Raw genomic sequence first — 20,137 nt, forward strand, 5'->3', positions numbered from 1 at the left:
CCAATCGCAGGAGACGCCTGTACCCTCCCACCCTCCATTTTTATTGAGTTAATTGCTGCATTCTTTTATTCTATTCTATTTATTCTCCCTTTTATTTTATTCCTCCTCTATCTACACCCATAAATACAGAAAATAATTTATTATTTTTATTAATCGATAAGACTTGTGCAGGAGAACTGAGTGCGAGGAAGTGGAACGAGGCGAGACGCCGTTCGCAGCAGTTGCTGGTCTGCCGTCATCTGTCGACGCTCCTCTCATTCAACACCACCACCAGGCAACCACGCTCGCCAATATCATCAACGATCATCGCCTCCACCATCACCACAGCGACGTCTACATCGACCTCGAGGGCGCCGGCAACATGCAGCGGGCACGCTCGACCGATCGGCCGTCCGCGCTGTCCTTCCTGCCGCCACCCTCCGTCTCCTCTTCGTCCACCTCATCGCGGTTCGACGACGACCTTCTCTCCAAACGCTCTCCACGCTCTTCCTCCTCCTCTCTTCCCTTCATGATGTCATCATCATCTTCTTCTTCCTCTTCATCATCATTGTCTTCATCTGCCACCACCTTCTTCTCGAGCCTGTTTCCTTCTTCTTCATCACCCGTGTCATCATCTTCATCATCGTCTTCTTCTTTGTCGACAGCGGCAACTGCGTTTGTGCTTCTGCTGCCGCCGCAGCTGCGGCGTCGACCGCTGCTCCTGCTGCTGGTCACAATGCTGGTCGCCTTCTCGCTCATCGCGCTCATGCGCCTGCCCGGCGGCCCCGCGGCCTCTGCCGAGTCAGCCGCCACCTTAACTTCTCTTCCCTCCGGCGCTGCCCACGACGCCGCCGTGGACTTGTCGCGGCCCAGGCGGCCAGGCTCGGGCGACTCGTACGTCGTCACCAGGAATCCCAGTAATTCAGGCATTTTACTATGTAACGAGGTTTCACGCTGACATCTGACTCGCGTATCCAGTCAGCAGGAGCGCGCGCAGGGAGGTCGGGCCGAGGTCGGCGGCGGCGGCGGCGGCGGCGACCACGTCAGCCGGAGCCCGCTGGTGAAGCTGCTCGACGACCTGCGACCAGAGGAGCTGCAGACACATCTGGTGCGCGCGCACCAACATTGGCGATTACATCATTACTTGCATTGACTGGCAAGCTTTATGTGTGTACTTGGCTCAGGAATATCTGAGCGACGACCTGATGGAGGGCAGAGGCACAGGCACCCGAGGGGAGGTACGCACACGCACACGCACACGCACCACCGCACGCACACATTAATGTGGATGGGACATTGGGCGAAACAGGAGTTGGCCACGTTGTATATAGCGGCGCAGATGAAACTCATCGGACTCTTCACTACTAAGTCGGCGTCGACGTCGCCATCGCTCAAGGACTACATTGTTGACGTGCCCCTCGTGGGCATCTCCACGACCGAGAGCCGCAGGGCCGCCGCCGACGCCGATCGGCCGCGGCCGCCGCTGACCTTCACCCGCCTTCACGAAGCGTCGACACAGACAACAACAACTGTCGACACACGAGGCACCGCCACCGCGGACAACTCGCAGCCGTGCCAAACCGACGAATCGGAAGAGGCGGGCGCCGACCCGGCCAATCAGCAATGCGGCACCGGTGGTGATGGCGATGATGAAGAAGACGACAGCAGCGGCAATCGTGCTGACGGTGCCGACGCGGAGCGAAGTGGTGGTGTCGACGAAGGCGAAGGCGCGGATCGGGTCGAGCTGCGGCTGTGGGACGACTTTGTGGTCACGGCCGACTACCAGGCCATCCGGGAGGCCATGGCCGACGGCGACACCAACGAAGCGGCGGCGACCGGAAGTGCGACGGGCGAGACGGAATGGCGCGTGACGGCCGACGAGCTGGTCTTCCTCGGGTTCGGCATTCACGCCGAGCAGTGGTCAAGGAACGACTACCGAGACGCGGTGCGTGCCGTGCGTACCGTGCGTGCCGTGCGTGTCGTGCGTGCGTGCGTGCGTTGTCCATAGACTCACCTCTTCACGAAATGCGTGGGCAGGACGGCGGGGAGGTGGATATCCGGGGCAAGCTGGTGGTGTGCTTCGTCAACGAGCCCCAGCCGACGGAAGACCAGCCCGACCTCTTCGAGGGCAGCAAGCTCACCTACTACGGTACTCTTTGAATTCCTTTGCATTTCTATTTTATTTATATTTATATTTATTCATTCCATTTTATTTCTATTTTATAATGTTATATATAATATTGATATATTAATTTCTGTTGATGTTGCGTGTAGGACGATGGACGTACAAGGTGGAGGAGGTGCGACGAAGAGGCGCACGAGGCATCTTCCTCATCTACACGCCCGACACGGCCGGCTATCCCTTCACGTAGTGCCCCCCCTCTCTTTCCCAAGCCTTGAAGACTTCTTGCGTTCACCACCAACTAATCACCAACCAACCACCCATCATCACCACCGCCAGGGTGATCTCCAACAACCGGGAGCCGCTGCAGGTGCCGGCCAAGCGATTCAACGTCGGACTGGAGGTGGTGGCCTGGCTCACCGAGGAGTCCGCTGCGAGTCTCGCCCGCCTCTGCGGTAGCACTCTCGCCGTACGTTTCCTGGCGCATCACGCACACACGCACACCACCGCACGCGCAACACGACACGCACGACACGCACGACACACGACACGTTTGACATTGCTTGTGTTGTGCAACAGGAGTGGTACGATGCAGCGGTGTCTCCCGACTTCGTGGCGCGTCGACTCCCCGTGGCGACGTCGCTCGACGTGGTGTTGGGCGTGCGCAGCTTCAAGGCCAAGAACGTGGCGGGCCTGCTACCGGGCGAGACCAGCGAGTGCATCCTCATCACCGCTCATCACGGTACCCACGCCTTGCACGAAAACAATTAAGTAATAAGTTATAAACCATTAGTAATAATTATAAATAAGTAAATAATAACGGAAATAGAAATCAACTTACTTATCTAGGCACATAACAGATCACTTGGGCATGGGACCACCGGGCGACAGCGACCAGGACCGTATCTACAATGGAGGTTGGACGTGTTGTGTGTGTCGTGTGTCTGTGTGTGTGTGTCGTGTCGTGTCGTGTCGTGTCGTGTCGTGTGTCGTGTGTGGACTACTGGATCCAGTAGAGAGAGCTGTTTACTAAACTGGCGTTATGTTTGCAGCGGTCGACAATGCAAGCGGGGTGTCAATGATGCTGACGCTGGCGCGTGCCCTCGCACAGCACCGGGGCACCTTGAAGCGATCTTTCCTCTTTGTGAGCCTCACCGGCGAAGAGGCCGGCCTCATCGGCGCTCAGGTACCCACTATGCGCTTGTGTGTGCGTGCGTGTGCGGCCGTTGCGTGCGTGCGTGACTTCTGGTAACGATGCACACCGCTAGAGGTTGGAGTGGAAGTTGAGGAAGATGAAAAGAGGAAGAGGAGGAAGAAGAAGGGGAAGGGGAAGAAGATGTGGAAGACGAAGAAGAAGAAGAGGACAATTTGTGGATGGGGAGATGAGCAGGTACATGTGGTGAGCTGTGGCCCGCGCGAGCGACGCCAAGCTCACGACACACGATACACGACACGATACACACGATACACACGACACACAGGCATACGTGGCCAACCCACCGGTGCCGCTCACGCGTACCCTGGCCAACATCAATTTTGATATGCTCAACCTGGACGGCCTGACGCTGGACATCGTCGGTCTGGGCAGCGACGAAACCAAACTTGGCCGCATGTTCACCGCCGCCGCGCACGCCGAGGGTACGCGCATTCTTGGCATTACGCGCACGCACTCGCACTCGCACTCGCACTCACGACGCACACGACGCACACGACACACGACACACACGCACTCACGTCGCACGACACAACACGCGTGTGGCAGGTATGAGCGTGAGCGGCGACCCGAACCCGGGCCAGGGCAGTTTCATTCGGTCGGACTCGTGGGTGTTCCACAAGGCCGGCATTCCCTCCATCTACCCGTGGACCGGCAAACACTTTGTCGGCCGCCCGTCCGACTACGCCGCCACCCGCAAGTACGTCGCGTGCGCGTGCTATGTGTCGTGCGTCGTGTTGCTCACGCGTGTGTGTGCGGTCGTGTGTGTGTGTATGTGTGTGTGTGCGTGGTGTCAGGGCGTGGTACGTGAAGACCAAGTACCACGGACCCGGCGACGAGTACGACCCGCGGTGGTCGCTGGCCGGCGCGCTCCAGCAGGGCCGCGTGGCTCTCCGCCTGGCCTACGCCCTCGCCACCTCGACCCGCCCGCTCAACGTCGACGCCGACGAGCTTATCAACCTCGGCAACCTCGCCTCCGCTGTACCCCCACCCCCCCTTGTGCCCTCTCCTTTCTTTTCTCTTAATTAACACTTGTGTGTCGTGTGCGTGTGTCGTGTCGTGTCGTATCGTTGTGTGCGTGTTCCAGTGAATGTGTGTTGGAATGCAAACAATTGTTTAAATTGTTAGAATTGTTGGGTGGGTTCAGGACGGTTCGGCAAAGAGGGACACGAGGGGCGGCAGTCGCACAGCGCCGCACCGTTCGCCCGCGGGCAGCGGCAGCCACGTCGTCGACATTAATGGCGCTGATGGCGATAATGACGACAATGGAGAAGGAGAAGAAGAAGAGAATGGAAGAGAAAGAGAAGCGGAAGAGAGCGGATAGGAGAAGTGGAGGAGACCGGCCGTCGAGCTGCTGCTGCCGCCGAAGGTGCTCTCTTCGTTCTTTTGTGTCTCTTTCCCGTCGTTTTCGTCGCCGTCTTCGTTCTTTTCGGTCTTCACCGTCACCGTCGTCGCCGCCATCGTCGTTTTCGGCGACTCTCGTCGTGTCGACTGCCGACACAGCGAAGCTCTTCTTCGCGTGGCCGCGGCGCAGCCGACCGCGGCCGTGGCCGATGACGTGGCAGCCGTCGTTCGTCGGTGGTGGCGCTGGGCCAGGAGGATTTGCCGCTGGATCTGGAGGAGCAGGTACTGGTGCTGCCTGTGCTGCTGGACCTGGACGAGCTTGCACGCCGCATCACCCGGTGCCGCTTCGCCTCGCCAGCTTCGCGTTGCTGCTGCTGATGGTGGTGGTACTGATGATGGTGATGGTGATGGGGATGATGATGTAGACGTGGAGAGGGCGGCCGCCATCTCGTGGCGTCGCACGCGCTTGGCCTCGCGGACCTGGGCCTCGATTCGCTTGAAGCCGTCCTCGGTGCCGCGCTGGCAATGGCCGGCCTGCTCCCTCTTCCTCTTCTGCAGCCGCTGTACCAGTACGTCCTCTATCTTCATTGTTCTGTTGTACACACAACACATATACATAACTTATTATTAGTTATCTCTTTCTATTTATATTATTTATATTTATTATTCTGATTGTCTCTACGTGCAAGAAGAAGAAGGTGGTGGAGGTGAAGGTACCTTTGTGATGTGTTGGTGTGGTGTGTGACGGAATGATGATAACAAAAACGCTGTTCTGGTGTGTGTTTGGTTTTTATGAGAGGGGATGCGGGATGTGGTACGGTTGTATATGCGAGTCGTGTAGCTGATTGGGCGAGAATGGGGTATAGTAGGAGAGTACCTGCGTGCGCGGTTGGCAACACCACCAGATGACGTCGTCCAGCACACGCCCGCGAACTCCTACGCGCTCGGCCTGGGCAGAGTGACCACTCGAGGGGCCTGTATGACCTCTCTCCTGTGCAACACGAGGCCTCGAGCTTGCTCGCCGATAGGCTCGTTTTTATCTCAAGTGATTTCCGCCTGTGCGACGAGTCGAGCTTGGTGGGATAGGTGATGCTGTGAGGCCTCGAATTCGATGTTCGCGTAGAGCGGTTCGACGGCTCGTGGTGTCTGCGGAAACCGTGGCTACCGACTACACCGTCCACTTCGACCTGGTACCGCAAGGTTGTTGGGAGGTCGGCTTCTCGTGGAGGCTTCTTCTTCGCACACCATGTGGCACACGTTCCGGGACCAGTGCCGCCGAGTGCCATACTTCCAAGTGTCGCACAGAAGCGGAAGTACACCGTTTCCGACTTCTGTTTCGTTTCGTTTTTGTTTCGCAAATGAATTTCATTTTCACGCGGCAGAAAACAGAAAAGAAAATCACCCACCCCAACCAAAGTTGTTTTGACACGTCCGCGACCTTGGGCGCTGTGGCACAGACAAGATGAGAGGCGTGGTGGTGCTGGGTCCGCGGGGCGTGCTGACAGTGGCCGCGGTGCTCCTCCTGCAGAGCGGGATCATTGGCTACCTCCTCTACCGGAGCGCCTCTGGGCTGGACGACTGCACGGACCTGCCGGGCCTCGGCCGGCCCCTGCCCCTCGCCTTCCTCCCTCCACAGCAGCAGCCGCCACCACTCGGCGACCCCGACGACGGCCGCGGCCCGCGGGACGCGCCGCCCCCCACTTTCGAAAAAAAGGTTCTTCATTTTATTTCTCTATTTATTTTTATACTATTTTGAGATTGCTGTTTTATATAATTAATTTGATTATTTATTTTTTTGGGAGATTATTCTTTATTGTATTTTAAAATTAATTGACAATAATGAATGGGAGGGCAGCCGGTGGTGATGGGCATGGCGACGGGCTACCGATGGGACGCCCTCCGCAACTTCGTGATATCCCTCCGCTACACGAACTTTGCCGTACGCTGCCCTTTGCCCTTTGCATGTGCGCTGTGTGTCGTGTGTGTCGTGTGTCGTGTCGTGCGGCATGTTCAACACAGAGAAGTGACACACACAAATGCGTACGTGCAGGGCGATGTCGTGCTGTTCGTCTCGCAGGAGGCCCAATCCGACGACGACCTCATGCAGCGATTACGGTACTTGCTCCCCACTCTACATTCAAGCGTGTGCGGCCATGCGTGTGTGTGTCGTGGTGTGTCGTGGTGTGTCGTGTGTTGTGGTGCGTGGGCGGGTCAGCTGCATTCAACTGACGAGCTGTGTGCGATTGCACACAGATTCTACAATGTGACAACGGTGGTCGTGAGTTCGAAGTTCCCCTACTTCGAGAAGGGCTCACTGCCGCACCTGATGGTCGAGCGCCTGCTGTTCCCGCCCATGCCGGAGCTAAAAGCCATGAATCGGAGGTAAACTCCCTTGACCCAAGCACATCTTCCCCCCCCCCGCGCTGTTGGCTGATTGGCCTTCTTCCCAGATTCCACATCATGCAGCTGTGGCTGACGGCCTACGGGAGCTTCTATGACTGTACGTCTGATGACACACACGGCACACACGGCACACACGGCACACACGGCACACACGGCACACACGGCACACACGACACACACGACACACACGACACACGACATACGATGACACGACACACACGACCCACACGACACACGATGATACACACGCGACTGACAGCGGTTGGGCTGGGCAGATGTGCTGATCACGGACACGAGAGACGTGGTCTTCCAGAAGGATCCCTTCGACTGGGCGCACCCCAGTACGCTCCCCCCCCACATGTTAATGTTATGAACAATAACACATTGGTGTGTGTCGACAGACGAAAAGATAATCTGTTCGGGGACGACGTTTGGGAGCACGGAGCAGATGCTGTGGTACCTCCAACGCATGAACGCCTGGATTGGCAAGGTCATCGACCGCCACAAACCTCGGTACCCCCTACCTCCCCCGTCCCTTTGATTTCTGATTGGCCTCCGGCGACAAGTGCTGACGTCATTTGGGGGGCTTGGGGGGTGGTGGGTGTCGACACAGGGAGCGGGAGGCGGGGGAGACGGTGGACCGGGACATCTTCGATCAGGCGGTCCACATGTACATCGTCTACCGGCTCGACTGGCACGACCGGCTCGTGCGCCTCGAAAACGCTCGCAGCCCCGTGCTCACCGTCGGCAGCTTCGGCGAATTCAAGACTCAGTCCCCAGTACTCTTCTTCGATTTGTGTCGTGTCGTTGGTCATGTCGTGCGTGTCGTGTCGTGTCGTGCCGTGCGTGTCATGTCGTGCTGTGTGTGTGTCTCACGTGGATGGACAGCCGCTGCAGGTGCTGAACGACGATGGGCTGGTGGCCAACGTGCTGCACCAGTACGACAGGTACACCGAGCTTGTGCAGACGTTCGATACCCGCCTGCGCTTCCTCGAGCGGCAAAGCTTCAACTTCCACGTCCCCCTCACCGCCGTCCAGGTCCGAAGCTGACCAAAATAGTAAAAAGGAAAATAAAAAGGAGGAAATCCTGGAGAAACTACACTTTTGTTCCAAGAAACAATTTTAGTAGAGGAGATTGATCAATCTGGGCGCGACAGAGGAGAAGAATGCAAGGGGGCGGGGGTCTGCCGTCGAGTTCGATCATGTTGAGCCTGGGTTCTTTCAAGCGGGGTCGTAATACGACCAAGTCCATGTCCAGCATTCCCAACAACGGCCTCTGCAACACCAGCTTCCAGAATGTGCCGATGGTTGCCGCCCCCATGGTCGTTGCTGCCGCGCCACCGCCTCACCACCCGCCGCCTCATGTGGTTCCATCTTCTTCATCTGGCGCCAGCGGTCCGACGTCCGACGTCCGATCTCTTTCACAGCATGGCCCCCAATCGACAACGAATCGTCGACCATCTCCAAGTAATCTCTCTTCATCATCGCTGCACGCACCTACGAAGAGGCCTCGAATGGATCCATCCTTCGAACCTCTCTCCTCCACAGCTTCTTCACCTTCACCTTCACCTTCAACTCAGCTGAGTCCGTCCCCACCAAGTAGTGGTCCTCTCGCCGCCACCTCGGCCACCAGCCGACTACAAAACACGCAGCGACGCGCTCCCTCTTCGTCTTGTTCTCCTTCACCCTCGGCTTATTCATCTTCATCTTCTCTTCCGCCATTCTCCTCTGCTGCTTCTTCTGCTCCTTCCTGGTCGTCGCAGGCTCCGAGGCCAGCGGCACACGCCCGGGCCGCACCGACGTCCGTCGTCATGGGCGACGAAGGCGACGATGACGATCTCTTCTTTTCGCAAATCGCCGGCGAGCTGGATAGCCTCATCCCCGCTGGGCCTACTCCCACTCCTCCTCTTACTCAGACATTCGCTTCTTCTTCATCATCACCGTCGTCTTCTTCTTCTTCCCGCGTTGCGCCTCAACCGGCGCTCGCGTTGCCGTTCCCGTCGTCGTCGTCGGCGCCGTCTCTGGTTCCGCCGGTGGCGCGATCTTTTTCGTCGACGCTGGCCACGCCCACGAGCAGCATCAGCGCCATTCCGCTGCGCAGCCCCGCCCCGCAGCTGCTCCTCCCGCCCTCCGTCGACGCCTCGGTTCTCATTCCCCTCACCCATCGCTGTGCTTGGGCTCGTGCTGACGTCACGTGTGCTTGTGTGGATCTGCTTGTGTATGGCGTCGACACCCATCACCATCATCATCATCGTCATCAGGGGATGCACATCGGGTCGTTCAAGCGCAACTCCCGGTTCAACACGGGCATCATGACCATGCAGACGGCCGTGGCCAACGCCGCTGCTGTTGGCGCCGGCGCCGGCGGTGCTGCACTGGGCTCGTCCACGGTGGGCGGGCCGGCTGGTGGTGGACTCTCCCTGACCATGAGCATGAGCGGCGTCGGCGAAAGGTCAGTCCCGTGTGTCGTGTGTCGTGTGCGTGTGTCGTGTGCCGTGTCGTCCGTGTGCCGTGTGCGGCATGGTAGCTGACGATGTAGAGGCAGATGTCTGGACGTGGTGCCGGAGAAGTTTGCCAACGTGACCAAGGAGGACGTGCCCAACTCGCTCAAGTACTACAGCGACTTCTTCTCGATGCTCGAGGAGGAGTTCAACACCCTGCCCGACGCCGAGCCCGAGCCCTCCCCGCTCGAGAGCAACCCCGACCTGGCCCTCACCCACGAGCAGGAGCAGGTCCTGCAAATGGCCCTCTCCGGCATGTCCCTGTTCTTCACCGGCTGGTACGTTTTATTATTTACTATTTATTATTTACTATTTATTCTTGTCAATATTTTTAATTGAATATATGATGAATATTAATATTATTATATAATAGCGCGGGCACGGGCAAGTCGCTGCTGCTCAAGGAGATCGTGGCTCGCCTGCGCAAGGTTCAGCCGCCCGGAACGGTACCACTCAAACTCAACGCAACGCAACGCAACGCAACGCAACGCAACGCAGCGGAGATTGATGCGGGTCGTGTGCAGGTGTATGTGACGGCGTCGACGGGTATCGCCGCGTGTCAGGTGGGCGGCATCACGCTGCACACGTTCGCCGGCGTCGGGCTGGCCAAGTACAAGGCCGAGAGCCTGGTCTTCAAGGTCAAAAAGGACCCCGTGGCCGTGAAGCGGTGGCGCAAGGTCAAGGTCATCGTCATCGACGAGGTGCGCCTCACTCACCAATCATAGCTCATTGCGTCACACACGCACGACAACAGCACACAACCAACAAACCGCACACGCACACGCACACGCGCCACCGCACACGCACACATATGTAGATTTCGATGCTGGCGGGCGAATTCTTCGACAAGGTGGAGTACGTGGCGCGGAAGATCCGGGAGGACGAGCGACCGTTCGGCGGCATCCAGGTGGTCCTCTGCGGCGACTTCCTGCAGCTGCCGCCCGTCATGGCCAAGCACCTGTGCTTCGAGTGCGAGTGCTGGCCTCGCGTCGTTCAGAAATCCGTGGAGCTCACTCAGGTGACCGCACACGCACACACACCACGCACGCACGCACACCACCACGCACGCACACCACACACACACGCACACAGGTGTTGACGTGGAGGGGTGGCTGCACAGGTGTTCCGTCAGTCGGAGACCGAGTTCATCAGCCTGCTCAACGAGATCCGCGTGGGCAACGTATCGTTCGACACCCGATCGAAGCTCGAGGAGTGCGTGCGCCGCTCGATGAAGCGCAAGCAGGTCGACGACCAGCTCCGACAGCTGAAGCGGATGACCAGCAATACGCAGCAGGCCGCCGCGCGTGCGACAACCGAGCGACGAGGCGGCCGCGGCGCTGAAGAGAACGAAAACGAAAACGACGAAGACGAGCCCTACGATGCGTACTACGACGAGTTCGGTGGATTTGGAAGCGGCAATGCGGCCAAGCGTTGGTGCGGCGAGGCAGGGAGGAGGTGCCGCGAGACGAAGACATCCCGCCGACGCAGCTCTTCCCCACGCGGCGCGAGGTGGCCCACAGGAACCACGAGTGCCTGGCCGCGCTCCCCGGCAAAAGCGTACGCTCGCGTTTGCGTTTGCGTTTGCGTTTGTGTTTGCGTTTGGAGCTGACTTGTGGGAGGGTGGGGGTGGTGCGTGGTGTACATCAGTACTTCTTTAGGGCTGTGGACGAGGGCAAGGAGCCCTTCCTGGGCAAGCTCCAGAAATACTGCCCCGCGCCCGAAACACTCGAACTCAAGGTGGGCGCCCAGGTAACGCCTCCCTCTCTTTCGTGTGCCAACGCACGCACGCACACGCACACGCACGACCGCACCCACGCCCGGGCACGCGGTACTCACTCCCAAGTGCCGCGCTCAGGTTATCCTCCTAATGAACCTGGCCTTCAGCGGCGGACTCGTGAACGGCGCCCGCGGAGTCGTCACCGGTAAGCAACCTACCCATTGCCTTGTGTTGTGTTGTGTTGCGTTGACGCCAATCGGCGACGCGGTCGTTTGCTGATCGGCGCCGGCCTGCCCATTGCTGCTGCTGTTGTCGGTTTGCGATACGTTGGGTGTCCTCATCAGGGTTCGCGAGCGATTCGAGCGAGGTGACGGTGGCGGGCCGCACGAGTTCGTCGGGCAAGGCCAAGCGGAAGAAGGTGGTCCTCGACGCCACCTACTACCCCGTCGTGCGCTTCACCACCGGCCTGGAACGGTTCGCTTCTTCTCCTCTCCAGTTGCCCCACCCCCCGCGACCACTTGCCAAACTTCTGTGTCGTGTGCGCTCGTGTCGTGCTTCGCGTGCTTGTCGTGCGTGTCGTGCGTGTCGTGCGGTGCTTGCAGGATCATTTTGCCGGAGGAGTGGAAGTCCGAGGTGGGACCCAAGAAGGTGGCCTCGCGCACGCAGATTCCGCTCAACCTGGCCTGGGCGCTCTCCATCCACAAGTCCCAAGGTACGTACCACCACTTTAGCTAATCTCGCACGCGCGCACGCACGCACACGCACACGCATGCGCACGCGCTTGCGCTCGGCGTCCTCACGAACATGCACACACGCACGAACGCACACACGCAGGGATGACGCTGAGCAAGGTGGAGATGAACCTAAGCCACGTATTTGCCTACGGCCAGGCCTACGTCGCCCTGTCCCGGTACTGATGATGACGATGCCTTCTTCACTTTCTCCCATGGTCGACGCCACGTACTTACGCAACCCGGACCCACCAAACAGAGCCCAGAATCTGGAGGGCCTCTACCTGATGGGCTTCGAGGCGGGCAAGGTGAGAGCGCACCCCAGGTACATACGCACGACACGCACGCGCACGACACGCACACGCACGACCGCACACGCACGGCTGGTCACGGAGATCTGTAACTAATCGGCGGCATTCAGGGTGCTGGAGTACTACCGGCGGTTCTCGTCGTCGGTCGCCCTCAGACGCACCGGTCCATCGCAACCGCGACCATCGTCGTCGTCATCGTGGTCGGCGGCTTCGTCTTCGTCGTCATCTTGGCGCGCGCCGGCGTTGGCGCACGAAGAGCCGGTGGCCGCGGCTGCCGACTTCGAGGCCGACGAGCGGCAGTACCGCGAAGCGTGGGCTGATGAAGACGAGGTCACGTGGGAGTGAGATCACCGGCCGCTGACGGTACTGGCGTGTGCGTTCTCGACGTCATCACGCACTGACGGCCAGGTTATGGAAGGCGCCACGCAGATAACGGACCAAAAGAGCACCAACCAATCAACACGTAAGCTGACCACCTGGCGCTCTGTTTTCGGATTGGTTGACCAGCAAATTAACTCCAAAGGATACCAATCAGATTCAAACTGATTAGCCCGCAATTACCAAACGACCAATCCCAGCGATGGTGTTACCCCGTTGGGCGCCTGCCGGGTGCCCATTTATTAGCTTACGCCCAGCCTCTCCCGCACACTTTGTACTATCCACTACACCACCACAACAAGAGAGTTACTTGAAGAGCGAAAGCCGATAAAAAGATGCACCACCGTCATCTTTTCGGTTTCGTCTTCGTTCTTTTCTGCGTCGTCGCGGCCGCGCTAGTGCCACGCGCGGAGGCCTACGGCGAGCCCGTCTCCAGCCGCCCCTCCTACCAGGAACGCACCGTGGGTGCCCTCATCAACGCCGCACGCGTCGGTACCGCTCTCTTCTCTCTTTCGCCCACACAGCAACTTTAGATCGCCAAGATGTAAGAGAGCTGCTGACGTGTACTTTTTTATGTGCTCCTTGCATACCAGGTCCGTCCGGGTTCGCGGCGGCCTACATGGCCACGGCGGGCTACCCGGCGTCGGGCATCGCCGACGGGCTCCCCGCGCAGCTGCCGCTCTACTTCGACCCCAAGCTCTCCGAGGCCGCGTCGGGCCACTCCCAGGACCTCGCCGTACGGCCACCCGCCCGCGCCCCCGATTCAACTGTGGTGGTGACTCACCGCCGCGTGTCGTGTTGCGCGTGTCGTGTCGTGTGTCGTTGTTTTCCTGCTGTAGAACAACTGCCACGCGGTTCAGTTCAATAGCTGCGACGGCACCGCGTGGTACACTCGCGTGCGCAACATCTACAGCTGCACTGGGTACGCGCCACACCGCGGCGCCGCGCGCTCTGGTGCGGGTGTTGTGTTTGAATCATAACATGCGGGTGTGGCGTGACGCCAGACTCGTGGGCGAGGGCCTGCAGTACGCCTACAGCGGCGACCCGCTGACGGCCGTGAGCGATGGCGTCTGCGGGTGGAACCAGGACGCCAGCGGCAACTACGTCTGCTGTCCCGGTATACTGCTCTCGCGCTCTTGCCCTCTGATTCACTTTCATTGCTAAACTCACACGACCGCACACGCACAAACGTTGATTCAACGCAGCGAGTGGCAAGACCAGCAGCGGCAGCACGTGCAATGGACTGCGCAACATGTACCTGTCGTCGAGCTACAGCCGCTTCGGCGTGGGCTACGGCGCCGACGCCCAGACCGGCTACTACTACTGGTACGTTCGTTTTCTCTCTCTCTTTCTCACGCCCGTGGCTGACTGGAATTCCGTCGCTTCGCGCTTCGTTCTTTTGCGCATTCCTTCCTCTCAACTAGGACGACCGACTACGGCGCGTGCAACACGGAGACCTACGCCAATCCGATCGCGTCCGGCTCGCACCTGATCCAATCGGGCAACGTGCGGTTCTTCGCGGCCTACTACGACGCCGTCGGCGCGCCCCAGAGCGCCAAGGTCTTCGTCGGCGGCTCGCCCCTCGACCTCGCCCTCGACGCCGGCACCGGCAACCAGGTAACTAGACTTTTTTTTTTAACTCCGAATCACTGCCGCGGCCGGCTGACGTGTGCTGGTTGCAGGGTAACTACTACGCCGTGTCGGCGGCCGGGAGCGGGTGCAGGTCGTACTACTTCCAGTTCACGTCGGCCAGCGGCGGCGTCTACCGCCTCCCGGAGACGGGCTACTTCAACACCTTTGGCGAGGGCTCGTGCTCGACCGACTGGACCTCGACTCCCGGTTCGCCCCGCTTTTCTTCATTCGCCCTTCCTCTTTTTCGCCCCGCAATGCTGACGTGGACTGTTGCCTGTGGGGGGGCGGGGCGGGGCGAAAAAGTGGGTGGAACGGTGACGACCGTGCCGGATCCGCCCCAGAATGTGGCGGTGAGCGGCGTCACGACGTCGTCGGCCACCATCTCGTGGGCGGCCCCGGCCACCGACGGCGGCAGCGCCCTGACCGGCTACACCGTCTACATCCGGGCCTACGGCACCGAGTTCCCCGCCGAAGTCACTGGCGGCACCAGCATCACCTTCACCGGTTCGTCACCCAAACCGCACACGCACACACTCATATACGACACGCACGCACTCAAATGACACGCACACACGCGCGCGTGTGCGGTTTGTTTAGGAATCTCGCCGGGCACGTCGTGTTCGGTGGTGGTGGTGGCGCACAACGCGGTGGGCTCGAGTGCCAACTCGACCGAGGCCACCTTCATCACGCTGGTGGTGACCGACCCGTCGCCGGCCGCCTCGCCATCGCCCTCGCCCGCGGCCCCGTCGCCCAGCGCCACCCCGTCGTCCACCCCGCCGCCCGGCGTCTCGGCCACCCCCTCGAGCGCTCCGTCGCAGTCGCCGTCGCCCTCGGCCTCGCCCGCCAGCAACGGCCTCCCCGCCTGCAACAGCGCCTCGTGCCGTGCGTGCTCCCCCCCCACACCGCGCGCCGTGTGCCGTCGTATCGTGTCGTGTCGTGTCGTGTCGTGTCGTGTCGTGTCGTGCTGACGCGTGTTGTGTGCGCAGTGCCGGCGTCGTTCGACTTCCACCAGCAGACCGGCTGCTTCGCCGGCATTCTCGACCAGGGCCAGTGCGGCAGGTACGCTTCGCTCCACTCTGTACGCGTGTGCGGTACTCCGCGCGTGTCTTTCTCTGACCGCACGACACGCGCCGCCACGCGACACGACACGCGTCGAGCAGCTGCTATTCGTTCTGCGTGGCGAGCGCGAACGCCGACCGTGTGTGCTACGCGCAGGGCGCGCGCCCGGTGCTCTCGCCGCAGGAGATTCTCGACTGCGGGAAGGGCTTCGTGTGGTTCGGCGCGACGGGCTGCAACGGCGGCGACCCCTACCGCGCGGCCCAGGTGGTCCGCGACAACGGCCTCCCGTCGGCCTCCTCCACCGCCCTCTCGGCCGGCTGCCGCCGCTACCGCTGCTACAACGGCAACTGCGACGCCACACCCACCTGCAACGTACGCCGTCCGCACTCGCCCACCGCACTCGCGCGTCGCACTCACCGTGCGTGTCGTGTCATGTGTGTGCAGTCGGGTTGCGATGATGGGTCCAGCGCGCAAAAGTACAGGGCGTCGAGCGCGTACCGGGTGACGGGAGTGGACAACACGCGGCTGGAGATCTACAACAACGGACCGGTGACGGCCATCTTCGACGTGTGCCAGAGCTTCTACGACTTCTACAGCGACCGCAACAACGCCGGCAAGGTCTGGCCGGGCACCTGCTCGTCATCGGCGTCGGACTACGTCGGCGGCCACGCCATCGCCGTCGTCGGGTACACCACGCAACACACGCATGACCGCACGCGCGCGCGCAACACGCGCACTTACGCCGGTTGGTGCGTTCGTACGTGTGTGTGTCTCATAGTTGGGGTACGGACGTCAATGGTGTCGACTACTGGCTCATCGAGAACTCGTGGAGCACGCAGTGGGGCGACAAGGGTACGCACCACACGACACACGACACACGACACACGACACGACACACAAACATGCAGCACGACACTCACGGCGTGGCCCGCGCCGCCACAGGCTACTATCGTATGAAGCGGGGCGTGAACCAGGCGGGCATCGAGGGCTACGTGTCGGCTGCCGGGTTCACCCGCACCAACAAGCGCTTCGGTGGCGTCTCGGCTGCGGCGGCCGACTCGGGCACGCCGAACACCCCCGCCGGCGCCCCGGTCACCGCGCCCACCGACCACCCCGTGACCCTGCGCAGCTCCCAGTACGCGCTCGAGCTGTGGCACTTCAACGCCCACAAGGATGACTACGCCGGCAAGTCGCTGGCGCTGCCCACCAACGACAACAACAACGCGACTACGAAGCGGCAATCGGCGGCGGCGGCGCAGCCGGTGGGCTCGCTGACGACCCACTCGGGCTTCGCGGTGTCGAGCGTCAACCAGGCCACGCTGCAGGTCACGTCGGGCCAGAGCGTGTTCGTCGACTTTGTGGCGACCAACGGCGCCGAGACGGTCAACCTCGTCGCCACGGTCAGCTACGGCGCTGCCGGGGGTGCCGCCTCTGCCGCGGGTGTCAGCGTCGGTACGTCGTGTCGTGTCGCTGTGTGTCGTGTCGTGCGTTGTGTGGTGTGTGCGGTCGTGTCTAACTTGGTTGTTTTTCTCGTGTGTAGCGTCGGCTGGTGGCGGCGCGGTGCTGAGCACGGGAGCGATCATCGGCATTGCCGTGGGCGGCGCCGTGGCTGTGGTGCTGCTGGCGGGCGTGACCGCGGCCGTCGTGGTGGGCGCCGTCGCAGTCTACAAAAAGAGGCAGGCCCACGAAGCCTTCAACTACGGAGACCACGCCGTCGAGGTACGCACACGCACACGACACATACACGACACAACACACGCACACGCACGCACACAATCGCACAACAAGCGGGGGTGCTCACGCTGATGGTGGGATCTGGCCAGATGGAGGCCCAGGGTGGTGGCATGGCGGCGGCGCCTGCGCCTGCGGAGGAGAGGAAGGCCAAGCGATCGACGTGGTTCGAGCGGAGGAAGCTCTTCCAGTCCATCACCGGGCGCAGCCCGCCCGTCCGCGTTGACAACTAAGCGAGAGCTCCACCACCTTCTTCTTCCTCCTGTATTCTACATCTATTTATTTCAATTATTTATTTCAATTATTTATTTTATTTATTGCTGTGTTCTGTTTGCTGTTCAAACAGTCGTGGGCTACTCCAGCAGAATCACCGGCTCGTCGCCGGGAGCAGAAGCGATAGCTGGCCCATCCTGGCTCGAGCAGGGCACCAGACGGGTGTAGTCGAGCTCAAGGTCCCTGAAGCTGTGTGGGTTGCCGCCGATGATGTAGCACATCACCGTTGAGTCGTCGTCGGCGACGGTGAAGGCCGGCGTGCGGACCAGCACCCAGCCCTTGCCGACCCACGGCGCCAGCAGCTGCTTCGCCTGGTCCTTGTCCTGCTTGAAGCTGGCCAGCTTACCGTCCGCGCCGAAGAGGCCGTCGAGCTTATGCACGTCGGCCGCGCGGTGCTCGGGCGCCAACGCGAAAACGCTCCAGTCGGCCGTGAAGTCGACCGCTCTGGCGGACGCAAAGCGCATGCGCCACTCCGCACGGTAGCGGCCGCGCGGCACCCAGCGGACCAGCGTTCGGATCTCCAGCCAGAAGACGTACTTAAGGTGGTAGACGCGGCCGCGGGCGGACGGCGCGTTCACCTCGCACCAGTGCTCCCCGTCGAGCCACACCACGCAGTAGGCCGTGGAGTTGAGGTAGAGGCGCGAACGCAGCATCGCCAGCGGGTCGCGCAGCAGCAGCGCTCGAACGCTCTCTGGAGCCGCGTCCAACGTGTGGCCCTGGCAGAGCTTGGCCGCCCATGGCCCCCACAGCGCCTTCGGGTGGTGGGCCAGGAGCAGCAAGCGCATGCGCGTGGACACGCGTGACAGGGCGACGAGTGCACGGAAGGGGAGGAAGGAGGCCAGATGCACCACAAGCTCGGGGAAGAGGCCTTGCAAGGTCAGCTGCTGCTCGTGTTCGAGAGGCTGGCTGTCTTCGTCTGTGATTGGGGGGGGGGCTGGGTTAATAATAACCAATCCATTAAGGCCAGAGCGCCAGCAAAGCTCTACCTTTTCCCACAAATAAAGGGCTTCGGTCAGCTAAGCGCTGCTCCTCCCTTGTCCACCATGTGGATGCGGTTTGGGTCGTAGCGGTAGTCCTGGAGGAGGGTGAGGCGGACGTCTTCTTCCGCTTTGGCGAGTCTTGCCCCGAGGTGGCCGGTGCCTCCTCCGCCACGCCGCTCGTCCTCTTCATCTTCTTGCGGCAGGAGGATTAAAAAGTTGCACAACCAAAGTTTCTGGTGGGTATTAATAATAAATTTTGAAACTTTTCCTGGTAGGGTTGGAGCAGTGCTGTAATAAATAAATAACAATATTAATTAGGTGTCCAGAATTTGACGGGAATCGAACCAGCGAAAAGGAGGCGGAAAGTGGGGAGGACGGGGCAGAGAAGGAAGCTGATGGCACCCTGTTGGTCGTGGAGTGGTTAGAGTGACAGACATAGAGCGCACGGGGAAGGACTGAATGACCACCCTTTCACCCCCCGGCTCAGAAGATGACAGTACAACCACAACACCAACAACAACATCAACTGCAGCAAGACCCAAGGAGCTAAGAGAGAATGAGCCGCGGCGGAAAGATGATAGTCGAGATCGAGACGCTGCCCTTCCCCGAGGGCAACTCCAGGAACAAGTACCACAACGTGGAGGAGGCCATCTCCATCGTTGAGAAGTCGGGACTCAAGTACGAGGTGAGCCCTCTCTGCACCACCCTTGAAGGTACGTCGCGCGTCACCTTCATCAACGCCTTCTTCATGAAGCAGACAGTACCACAGAAGAAGAAGGAGGCGACCTACCTTTGGTTGGATCGTGTACAGGGAGCCCCGACGAGGTGTGGAGCGTGCTGAGGCGCATGCACGAGGCCACGCTCCAGGCGGGCGCCGAGAAGGTCCACACGAACATCAAGCTGTGCCAGGCCGCGCAGGACTCCAAGTACAGCGAAGACAACATCGAGAGCCTGACGAGGAAGTACAGAGGACAGACCAAGCCCACGGGCATGTAGTGATTCACCAAGCAAGACAGCAGCCAAGCAAGCTGGAGGAGACGAGAACTCGTTGAAGATTGAGAGCCTCTCCACTAAATAGAGATTCATTGCTCCAAACCACAAACAGAGGAGAGGTACGGTCGCCAAGCACCCTATGTCGAGGAAGCGGCCGTTGATGAAGGAAAGACTAAATCTGCGTACGCAAATGAAAGCGTAAGGGGGCTGAAGATCAGAAGAATGGAGCGAGAGAAACGACTACGTACCATACAGAGCCGAAGAAGTCGGGCTTTATGGGTTGAAGAGGGGAGCAAGCTGGCCCTCCTCTTCGAGCATGAGCGCCTCATCGTAGCCCTGGTCAGACGAGGGCGAAGATTTCATTCAGATCACGTGCCTTAGAAACTGAAGCATTGCGGGCAAACGTACGCCAATGAACTTGCCATTGATGAAGAGCTGGGGCAGCTTCCTCTGGCCGCTCCTCTGGTGCATCTCCAGCGCTTGGGCTCATCGCTGGCGACGTCGAAGCAGTCGTACTTTACCTTCTTCGTATCAAGCAGGAAGATGAGCGACTGCTGATCCTTCTTCACGGGCAGCGAAGCCGTGGCAGTCGTCATGAAGAGCTCCACCGGCACCGTGTTGCCGCACTGCTTGGCAGAAACGGAAGGGGCAACGTAAGCCATCTCTATCTCAGTTGGTCGATCGAAGTGGTGGATGTAGAGATGAAAACAGAGAGCGTTGCGCCGTGGGTGCAAGCTCGCGCAGGCGGATTTTGCCGGCAAAAACCGGAA

At 60.2% G+C, this 20,137-nt stretch overlaps 8 protein-coding genes and 1 pseudogene across 8 annotated transcripts; 6 read left to right on the forward strand and 3 right to left on the reverse strand.

Annotated features, from left to right (window-relative positions):
• Nucleotides 1–361: 361 nt before the first annotated feature.
• Nucleotides 362–4,343, forward strand: ACA1_159030 (peptidase, M28 family protein; the record flags this gene model as incomplete). The annotated part of the gene is made up of 13 exons (XM_004348515.1): nt 362–873; nt 958–1,087; nt 1,164–1,217; nt 1,319–1,924; nt 2,017–2,128; nt 2,254–2,347; nt 2,441–2,570; nt 2,681–2,843; nt 2,962–3,018; nt 3,154–3,287; nt 3,583–3,739; nt 3,864–4,014; nt 4,112–4,343. The coding sequence occupies 13 exons, from the start codon at nt 362–364 to the stop codon at nt 4,341–4,343; spliced, it is 2,532 nt and encodes an 843-aa protein (XP_004348565.1).
• A 114-nt stretch (nt 4,344–4,457) lies between these two features.
• Nucleotides 4,458–5,246, reverse strand: ACA1_159040 (uncharacterized protein; the record flags this gene model as incomplete). Its single annotated transcript, XM_004348516.1, has 2 exons — nt 4,458–4,558; nt 4,655–5,246. 2 exons carry the CDS (start codon nt 5,244–5,246, stop codon nt 4,458–4,460), a joined length of 693 nt encoding a protein of 230 aa, XP_004348566.1.
• An 874-nt stretch (nt 5,247–6,120) lies between these two features.
• ACA1_159050 (uncharacterized protein) lies at nt 6,121–8,111 on the forward strand (the record flags this gene model as incomplete). The annotated part of the gene is made up of 9 exons (XM_004348517.1): nt 6,121–6,372; nt 6,514–6,597; nt 6,709–6,773; nt 6,912–7,040; nt 7,109–7,158; nt 7,337–7,402; nt 7,471–7,517; nt 7,679–7,840; nt 7,959–8,111. The coding sequence occupies 9 exons, from the start codon at nt 6,121–6,123 to the stop codon at nt 8,109–8,111; spliced, it is 1,008 nt and encodes a 335-aa protein (XP_004348567.1).
• A 761-nt stretch (nt 8,112–8,872) lies between these two features.
• ACA1_159060 (Rrm3p helicase) lies at nt 8,873–12,666 on the forward strand (the record flags this gene model as incomplete). The annotated part of the gene is given in 15 exon segments (XM_004348518.1): nt 8,873–9,205; nt 9,323–9,513; nt 9,607–9,840; nt 9,936–10,008; nt 10,087–10,263; nt 10,380–10,580; nt 10,683–10,996; nt 11,011–11,119; nt 11,210–11,311; nt 11,418–11,484; nt 11,624–11,753; nt 11,882–11,991; nt 12,114–12,189; nt 12,270–12,335; nt 12,432–12,666. The coding sequence occupies 15 exon segments, from the start codon at nt 8,873–8,875 to the stop codon at nt 12,664–12,666; spliced, it is 2,418 nt and encodes an 805-aa protein (XP_004348568.1).
• A 368-nt stretch (nt 12,667–13,034) lies between these two features.
• ACA1_159070 (mucin, putative) lies at nt 13,035–14,834 on the forward strand (the record flags this gene model as incomplete). The annotated part of the gene is made up of 8 exons (XM_004348519.1): nt 13,035–13,191; nt 13,293–13,435; nt 13,539–13,621; nt 13,704–13,816; nt 13,905–14,025; nt 14,124–14,316; nt 14,382–14,538; nt 14,635–14,834. Coding segments are annotated over 8 exons (1,167 nt in total), but the record flags the coding sequence as incomplete, so codon positions are not given.
• Nucleotides 14,835–14,930: 96 nt separating this feature from the next.
• On the forward strand, nt 14,931–17,354 carry ACA1_159080 (papain family cysteine protease subfamily protein; the record flags this gene model as incomplete). The annotated part of the gene is made up of 9 exons (XM_004348520.1): nt 14,931–15,213; nt 15,318–15,390; nt 15,492–15,762; nt 15,835–16,076; nt 16,169–16,242; nt 16,333–16,427; nt 16,527–16,842; nt 16,931–17,109; nt 17,214–17,354. Coding segments are annotated over 9 exons (1,674 nt in total), but the record flags the coding sequence as incomplete, so codon positions are not given.
• Nucleotides 17,355–17,474: 120 nt separating this feature from the next.
• ACA1_159090 (uncharacterized protein) lies at nt 17,475–18,564 on the reverse strand (the record flags this gene model as incomplete). Its single annotated transcript, XM_004348521.1, has 2 exons — nt 17,475–18,310; nt 18,381–18,564. The coding sequence occupies 2 exons, from the start codon at nt 18,562–18,564 to the stop codon at nt 17,475–17,477; spliced, it is 1,020 nt and encodes a 339-aa protein (XP_004348571.1).
• Nucleotides 18,565–18,930: 366 nt separating this feature from the next.
• On the forward strand, nt 18,931–19,370 carry ACA1_159100 (annotated as a pseudogene).
• Nucleotides 19,371–19,640: 270 nt separating this feature from the next.
• Nucleotides 19,641–20,029, reverse strand: ACA1_159110 (uncharacterized protein; the record flags this gene model as incomplete). The annotated part of the gene is made up of 3 exons (XM_004348522.1): nt 19,641–19,703; nt 19,786–19,882; nt 19,920–20,029. 3 exons carry the CDS (start codon nt 20,027–20,029, stop codon nt 19,641–19,643), a joined length of 270 nt encoding a protein of 89 aa, XP_004348572.1.
• Nucleotides 20,030–20,137: the final 108 nt, after the last annotated feature.

The sequence above is a fragment of the Acanthamoeba castellanii genome (assembly GCF_000313135.1).
Source record: "Acanthamoeba castellanii str. Neff unplaced genomic scaffold scf7180000084724, whole genome shotgun sequence".
In the NCBI taxonomy this organism is placed as follows: Eukaryota; Discosea; order Longamoebia; family Acanthamoebidae; genus Acanthamoeba; species Acanthamoeba castellanii.